At 34.7% G+C, this 9034-nt stretch overlaps 3 protein-coding genes across 3 annotated transcripts; all 3 read right to left on the reverse strand.

The window, feature by feature from the left end:
• Positions 1-1976: 1976 nt before the first annotated feature.
• LOC102603332 (putative calcium-binding protein CML19) lies at positions 1977-2877 on the reverse strand. The gene has a single exon (XM_006340247.2). The coding sequence runs from the start codon at positions 2762-2764 to the stop codon at positions 2144-2146; it is 621 nt and encodes a 206-aa protein (XP_006340309.1). The 5' UTR covers positions 2765-2877; the 3' UTR covers positions 1977-2143.
• A 2379-nt stretch (positions 2878-5256) lies between these two features.
• On the reverse strand, positions 5257-7049 carry LOC102593849 (putative calcium-binding protein CML19). The gene is made up of 3 exons (XM_006340378.2): positions 7011-7049; positions 6245-6254; positions 5257-6146 (listed from the first exon to the last, which is right to left on the reverse strand). The coding sequence occupies exons 1-3, from the start codon at positions 7047-7049 to the stop codon at positions 5410-5412; spliced, it is 786 nt and encodes a 261-aa protein (XP_006340440.1). The 3' UTR covers positions 5257-5409.
• A 449-nt stretch (positions 7050-7498) lies between these two features.
• Positions 7499-8405, reverse strand: LOC102603669 (putative calcium-binding protein CML19). The gene has a single exon (XM_015302926.1). The coding sequence runs from the start codon at positions 8288-8290 to the stop codon at positions 7694-7696; it is 597 nt and encodes a 198-aa protein (XP_015158412.1). The 5' UTR covers positions 8291-8405; the 3' UTR covers positions 7499-7693.
• Positions 8406-9034: the final 629 nt, after the last annotated feature.

A 9034-nucleotide genomic window follows, 5' to 3' on the forward strand; every position in this document is an offset into this window, starting at 1 on the left:
ATAGTGTCCTTTCTTTCATCTATATAATGTAAGTTTTCTCTTTGAGTTTCTACTTCTACTTTTCGTAAGACTACACTTAGCTTGAATTTGCTTGTTTTTTCTTGTTGGGCAACGATAGCTAGGACTCTAGAAGAATGTAAAACTATGCCAAATTTAATAGTAAAGTGGTAAATTTGATGCAAATAAGGGGAAATTAAGGATATTTGAGTAAGATATAGATCAACGTAATATCAAGAATGAATGCGTAATTATAGTAATTACACACCTCGTTTGATGAATAATTTAATAAACAAAGAAGTAATACATTGTCACACCCCAAACTCGAGGGGCGCAACTGGCTCATAATGCCAAAACTCAGGACCGAGCCGACCCTGCTGAACCATTAGCGCATGGCAGCCACACGCAATCAAGAAAACAAACAAGTATATCTCGGCTTAAAACTAAGCCCTCGGCCGACAAGCCCCCTGTCAACTGATTTATAAAAGAAACAGCTACTCCCACGAGATCATATAAATAAATAGCCAACTAGCACAGAAGTTCTGATTGGGCCGTCAAGGCCACCATGATATCTATACCAAAACTAAAAGCAGGTATATATCAATACAATACATCAAACAACTCACAAGCTTCAGCAAACCAACAACATATGCCAGTATGACCATAACGTAGCTATACACCCCACATACTAGCAAGCCTCTAAGAGTAGTAAAGATTAGCGGGACAGGACCCCAACCTACGGCCATAAAGATATATACAACAAAAGGTAACAAACCTCCCAACTCTGGCAGCTACGGAGGAAAGGGGCTAGCCAACCGGGTAAAAGTCAATCCTGCTGCTGAGGAGGTCTACTCGGTCGTTTGTCAGGACTTGCATCCATGAATGCAGCGCCCCCAGGCAATGGGGCGTCAGTACGAAATAATGTACAGAGTATGAAAGACAATAGACTATGAGGAGGTATCATGATATATTGGAATAATCTGATAAATAAATCAAGGATAAGATAAGTGTACTGACCTGCTCCTAAATCTAAACTTATCAAAAATAATAAAACAACAGCCTAACCAAGCCCTCATAAGCTCGGCATGTACAAATAGCACACAAGACCACCTACTCAGGCCCTCATAAGCTCGGAAGGTGTCAATAAACCTATATACCCTTATAGGTAGTCCCCTATCCCCGTAGGCAGTCACATAGCCCTCTTAGGCATTAATATATCCCCATAGGCAGCACATAGCTCTCTTAGGCATCAACATAGCGTATAGATAACTCATAGCCCTCTTAGGCAACAACATGACACTGTAGGAAGCACATAGCCCTCTTAGGCGTCAATATAGCCCTGTAGGCAACTCATAGCCCTTCTAGGCATCAATATAACCCCGTAGGAAACTCATAGCCCTTTTAGGCATCCATATAGCCCTATAGGCAGAACATAGCCCTTATAGGCATAGATCATATTCCTACAGCTAACCACAATAGCCCAAGGGCAACAATAACAATCAAATCGTTAAAAGCAAGCAATTTAGTTATAAGCAACCTATACAAATAGCCTCTAAGTCGTGTCCAGCATAGGGACGCTACTAACTGAATAAGAATCCCGACAAGGGAGGATTATATCAACTCGAGCAGCCAACAATCAACAATAATGACTATAAGTATAACAAGGATAAGAACTCAATTACATTGCTCCTAATCTTTAAGGAAACATGTCGTAAGTAGGGAATAGCCTTAACATACCTTTCCAATGAACGCTCGAAAGACCGTGGTTCCTTCACGAAAGTTGTTCCTTATGTCCTAAGCTTCACAATCACTATATATACACAGCTGAAATGCACCTATAAACAGTTCATAATTAATCTTAAATCGGTGGATTTGCCATATTGCCCCAACTTGTCGAAACGTTCGTAGAAATTGATAAAAACAACCATAAAAGGGTCCTGAGATGATTACCTTAGTTAACCAAGTGTAAACCTTGAAGAAACACCAATAACTACAAATTTATATCTTCAAAAACTAGCTCCAAACGTAGCTAATAGGAGTTCATAAATACTTTGGCTTTACAATTATGAATCTATTAGAATGAAAAAAAAAATCTCAATAGAGAAACAATCAGAATCATATTATATTAAGTACACAAATATCTCTTCTAAGTTGTCATCATAACTTTGAACTCATCAAAGCTGAGGACTCCATCTCCATTGAGATCAAACCTTCGAATCATAGCTTTGCAGTTATCAATGGATGTTGACTCACCTAGTCGACTCAACATGTTCTTCAAGCTCTTAGGAGTAATGTATCCTTCCATTTCATACATTCCAAATGCTCCAATCAACTCACTCTCTTTATTCCTCTCTTCCTCCATTCCTTCCATCAGCTTCGTAAAATCCGCAATGCCCAATAACCCGTCCCCATCAGAATCCGATAACCTCACTGCCATCTCCGCCTCCTCTACGGTCAGCTCACCTCCTACCGCCTTTACGCACTTCCTTAACTCTGCAGGTGATACCTTTCCATCTCCATTCTCATCAAAGTACGTAAATACCCTCTCTACCTCTCCCTTGTTACTACTACCACTATTGTCACTCACAGGAATACAGTTAGTAGTAGTAGTAGCAGCAGCTGCTGCTCTCGTTATTGTTGTTGTTGTTTTCGTTGTTGTTATCTTCTTCTTATCTTCATTCCTTCTGAAATGAAACATATTCCGTAATCTCGAGAAAAAAGACTCTTTTTCAGCTATGGAAACAGAAACTGATGATACCATACACATAAGTTTGAAATGTAAGTAGAAAAGGGTTGAATTTGAAATTCAACAAAGAAAATTTGGGAAATTATAAGTTTTTGGATGTATAGTACTCTTTAATACTCAACAAATTAAGGATATGGGAATGAAGGAAAAAGAATGGGATATTTATAGTTTGGGAAATCAATAATGAGTGGGGATATAGTATTAATTCCGTGGGCTTACCAAGTATTGAAACAACTTGTATGACCATTTGTTTCTAGTTGAAAAAAATATTACTCCCTCCGTCCCATTTTATATGATGTACTTTGATTTGGCACAAACTTTAAGAAAAATGGAAAGACTTTTAAAACTTGTGGTCCAAAATGAATGATAGAAATTTGTGTGGTGGTAAATCATTTCATTAAGGGTAAAAAAGACATTTTATAGGCAAATTGTTACTTAAAATAGAAATGTGTCATTCTTTTTGGGACTGACTAAAAAGGAAAGTAAGTCATATAAATTGGGACAGAGGGAGTAGTAAAAAACAAAAACAGGTATTTAGAAGTTTGAAAAGTAAACAGTCAAATGAACTATGGATTGGTTTATAGGATAAAGTCTTATCTTGAAGACTACGTGTTTTGGGGGCAGACTAGTGGCATCTTATATTATATTGTCATTACAGATGTCATGCCAAATAGACGCGGTGTTAAAATTAGTCCATAAAATTATAATCCGTCTAATTAGTGTATGTTTGAATTAGTTAATAACTCACTTATTTTATTAATTGGGCTCATTTTGACACACCTTCAGTTCACCCATTTTTAAGTTACAGTTGATATGCGATCGCGATTGACTCATGAGAATTTTTTTAAAAATATTTTAACTAAAACAAATTATTAAAAAAAAAACTTTGAATCTAAAACTCAGTATAGGAACTAGGTGGGTCCAACCTGCTTTAGCTCAGATAGTATTTAAGTGGGTTAATGGCGGACTGGGAATCTAAATAAGCCACAAAAACATAAAAGTGACCAAAATAAGCCACTACTTTAGGAAGTAACTAAAATAGGCTTAGTGGAAGAAAAAATTCCACTTCATCTAATATTCTAAACGTTTTCCGTTAGTCTCATAACGTGTATATTTTAATATATAACGGAATTATTTTCTACACTTTATAAAATGGAACTATTTCTTACACTTTATAAAGTGGTAACTTTTTCTTACACTTTATAAAGTGAAACTTTTTCTTACACTTTATAAAGTGGAGCTTTTTATTACACTTTTTATAAAATAAGAAAAAGTTCCACTTTACAAAGTGTAACAAAAACTTACGCTTTACAAAGTGTAAGAAATAGTTTCGTTTTACGATGTGTAAAAAATAGTTTCGTTATATATTAAAATACACATGTTATGAGACTAACGGAAAACGTTTGATATAGATAATTCACTCTCCAAAATTTACTTGTCCTTGTGATAAAAATGAAGTAGGGTATTTTACGACTATAATCAAATTATAAACAGTACTGTTTATACCCATTCTTTTATAAATTGATGAAATTTTTTTGTGATATCGAACATTAATTTAATATTTTGCATTGTATTTGGGATGACACTTATAATAAACGGTATTTCCGTCATGTATAATTTCGCCATCCCAATAAATCAAAACTCTAACTTTTGGTTTAGAAGACATTTTTTTTTTTGAGATCAAAATGAACAAATATAGAAAGTATGTTGTAGGTGCTACCAAGTTAATGTTTTGAACGTTCCTCCTTAAATAGAGATTGGAGGATTTTTCAGAATAAAAAAATAAAAATACATAGTGTAATAATTTTTCCATTTTTATGATATGTCAAATCAATATAATTGTATGACAAACACTGCAAAAGAGATAAAAACGTGAAAATATTTCTCTTTGTAAAGTGGAATTTTCTCTTCCACTTTGTAAAGTGTAAAAAATAGTTCCATTTTATAAAGTGTAGAAAATAATTCCGTTATATATTAAAATATACACGTTATGAGACTAACGGAAAACGTTTAGAATATTAGATAAAGTGGAATTTTTTCTTCCACTAAGCCTATTTTAGTTACTTCCTAAAGTAGTGGCTTATTTTGGTCTATTTTTTATGTTTTTGTGGCTTATTTAGGTTCCCAGTCCGTTAATGACCTGTTCATTTATTAGTTCAACTCATTTTAACATCCTTAAATTCAGCTTAACCTGTTCATTTGACCGCCCTAATATATACACTACTTACCTTTTATGGCATATATATCCAAAATAGTGTCCTTTCTTTCATCTATAATGTAAGTTCTCTTTGAGTTTCTACTTCTACTTTTAGTAAGACTACACTTGGCTTGAATTTGTTTGTTTTTCTTGTTGGGCAAGGATAGCTAGGACACTGGAAGAGTGTAAAACTATTCCAAATTTAATAGTGAGGTGGTAAATTTGATGTAAATAAGGGGAAATTAAAGATATTTGAGTAAGATAGGTCAATATAATATCAAGAAAGAATGCGTAACGATAGTAATTAAACACCTCGTTCGATGAATAATTTAATAAACAAAGAAGTAATACGTGCTCCAATTCATAAAATATGGAGGGAGTAACTTTACAAATATGAAATGAAAAAATCTCAATGAATTATTTGATCTCAAGAATCATATTTACACAAATATTTCTCTCTAAACTCTTCTTAACTTGTCATCATAATTTTAAACTCATCAAAGCTAAGAACTCCATCTCCATTGATATCAAATCTCCTTATCATAACCTTGCATTTATCAATGGAGGTTGACTCGCCGAGTCGACTCAACATCATCTTCAAGCTCTTAGGAGTAATGTATCCTTCCATTTCATACATTCCAAATGCTCCCATCAACTCACTCTCTTTATTCCTCTCTTCCTCCATTCCTTCCATTAACTTCGTAAAATCCTCCAACCCTAACAACCCGTCCCCATCAGAATCCGATAGCCTCACAGCCATCTCCGCCTCCTCCATCGTCAGTTCACCTCCTACCGCCTTCATGCATCTCCTTAGCTCCGGTGGTGACACATTTCCATCTCCGTTCTCATCAAAGTACGTAAATACCCTCTCTAACTCTCCCTTGTTACTACTACTAACACATGAGTTAGTAGTAGTAGCAGTTGTTATTGTTGTTGTTGTTGTCGTTGTCTTCTTCTCCTCTTCCTTCTTTTTGAGATGAAATATATTCCGTAATCTTGAGAAAAAAGATTCCTTTTCAGCTGTGGAAACAGTTACTGATGCTATACACATACTAGCAAACAAATATACGTTTGAACTGCTTTTTCTTGTATTCAAGAAAGTTTGAATATGAGTAAGTGAGAAAAGGGTTGAACTTGAAATTAACAAAGAAAACCACGTAAAGAGACAAGAAATCAAGGATATGGGAATGAAGGGAGAAGAATGGTCTATTTATAGTTTGTGGGGTTGAAGAAAAAGGGATAGTTAATTCAGTGGGCTTACCATTTGTTTTGTAGGTAGAAAACAAGAAGTTTGAAAAGTAAACAGGCAACAGGCTATAAAATATAATATAAAGTTTTTATAACATTTAAATATGATTAAAGACTACGTGTTTGGTGTGTGTATCTCTTTGGGGATTGAAATCTTATATTATATTCAAATATTGTCATGCCAAATTGACGTATATCCTTACCTCTTATGACATATCCAAAATAGTGTCCTTTCTTTCCTCTTTCTCTTTTTTGAGTTTAATTTCTAATATCCCCTTAGGTGGGTTTGTCGATTTTTTTTTTTTGAAAAATAAGTGATTTTTATCTATTTTTTTTTATGTTTGGTGAGTAAGGAGAAAATATTATTTTAAGAGCATTTAAGTAGAATATAAGCAAATAATATGGCCAAGACCTAGACTTGAACCCAACATGGAACTCGACCCCGACCTGGAATCGAGACCTCACATCCGGCCCAACCCTAACCTCAACTTGAAAACCATACCCCTAGCTCCGATCTCAATCCCCAACATGGTACCAAACCCAATCTTTGATCCACGATTTTGGACATGATCGTCGACACGACTTAGAATCGAGCATTGGTTTGACTCTAACTCGAACCCTAACTCGAGACTCGACCCTGGACTATTAATCAATCCTTGGTCCGAGACCCAATAGGACCTTGACTCGAGACTCGACTCTTCGGTTGCGACTTGTGAATCAGTACCTAGCTAGTATCGACCACGACTATAAACTCAAACCTTGTCCTGGCCTCAACTCGAGACTCAAACCCCCCGACCCCTATCCTTCACATTGAATCAATACCTGATCCCCGACTTTGACGCTGACCCAGAACTCAACCATAGCTTGTGACTCGATCCGTTAATCGAGACATGGATCTTGACCCCAACTCGACCCTGACTAGGTTTCTAACCCATATTCCGATCCGTGATCTAACCTCAACACGAGACCCTATAAACTATACCCCCTTTAGTCCACATTAAGTGAATTGTTGGAGCATACACACCCTTAAGAAAATACATATAAGGACAAAAATTAAAGGCTACTTTCCACTATTTACCCTTTTGATTATTTCAAACTATTCTCCTAGAAAATGTAAATTAGTTAAGAAACTCATTAGAAGGAAGGGTAAATATGAAAAAATAATCCCAACAATTCTCTTGAACTTTGAAAATTCACTTATTTTGAATTATATAAAAAAAAAAAAGTATCAACAATTCACTTAATATGGACCAGACTAGGGGAGTCCTTTTCAATCATACGCTATGAAAGAACAATAGAAACAAACTCAATTTCCACTGTTGAAGTAACACTTCTCCAAGTTAGTAAACCAAGGAATTGATTACAAATTTGAATCTATGAATGTATAAATCTCAACCAAAAACCATTTACATAATTACCAGAAACATTTGAGCTCAAGAATCAAGAAGAAATAAAATAACAATAACAAGCCCAAGGCCAAAGAATTATGTACACAAATATCTCTTCTAAGTTGTCATCATAACTTTGAACTCATCAAAGCTAAGAACTCCATCTCCATTGATATCAAATCTCCTTATCATAACCTTGCATTTATCAATGGAGGTTGACTCGCCGAGTCGACTCAACATCATCTTCAAGCTCTTAGGAGTAATGTATCCTTCCATTTCATACATTCCAAATGCTCCCATCAACTCACTCTCTTTATTCCTCTCTTCCTCCATTCCTTCCATTAACTTCGTAAAATCCTCCAACCCTAACAACCCATCCCCATCTGAATCCGATAGCCTCACCGCCATCTCAGCCTCCTCCACCGTCATCTCACCTCCTACCGCCTTCATGCATCTCCTTAGCTCCGTTGGTGACACCTTTCCATCTCCATTCTCATCAAAGTACGTAAATACCCTCTCTAACTCGCCACTATTACTATCACTCACCGATAAACGATCAATAGTGGTAGTAGTAGTAGTAATAGTTGTTGTTGTTACACTCTCATGTTCCTTCTTAGGAGTATTAGTCTTTTTTAGGAAAAACCTATTACGTAATCTTGAGAAGAAAGATTCTTTTTCAGCCGTGGAAACAGAAACTAACACCATATTACACATGCTAGATGTAAGTAGAAAATGAGTAAGTGATAAAAGGGTTGAACTTTGAAACAAAGAAATCTTAGGAAAGTTATATAATTTTTTGTTGTTGAAAGACAAGAAATAAAGGATTTATATGATGAAGAAGGAAGAAGAATGGGGTATTTATAGTTAAATGAGGTATACAAACTTTTTTTTTCTTATAAGTTTGAAAAGTAAAAGACCAACACGCTTTAGAAAATAATAGAATAAAGATGACAATGAAATGAGCTAAAAGAGCTATAATGTTTTGTTTTGTAGGATAAAGTTTTATTATTAAAGACTACGTGTATGGTGTGTGTGCTTTGGGAGGTAGAGATTGGTATCTTATATTATAATATTGTCATGCCAAATTGACACATTTCCCTCACACTTTAGCTAGGTCAAATATTTGACCATCACTTGTAAATATATACCAATATCTCTCCCACCTTTTTATATTAGTTTCTGGACACGTATACTATCTACCTCATCTAAATTGTCATAAATTATCAATGTAATGAAAATTGTTTATAATTAGATTATAAGAATATTGTTTTTTTTTTCTAAAAAGAAAAATTCAAATATTTGAAATTTACTCTTTGATATCAACATATCAAGAATTGAAATATAATAGTAGAGTATTTCTTCCTCAAATGAAAAGAAAGATGAAAATATTTATTAGTTTAAAATGCTATAATTATAAACGCAAACTAATAGATATATATATATATATATATATATATA

The sequence above is a fragment of the Solanum tuberosum genome, unplaced genomic scaffold (assembly GCF_000226075.1).
Source record: "Solanum tuberosum cultivar DM 1-3 516 R44 unplaced genomic scaffold, SolTub_3.0 scf00017, whole genome shotgun sequence".
NCBI classification, from domain to species: domain Eukaryota; kingdom Viridiplantae; phylum Streptophyta; class Magnoliopsida; order Solanales; family Solanaceae; genus Solanum; species Solanum tuberosum.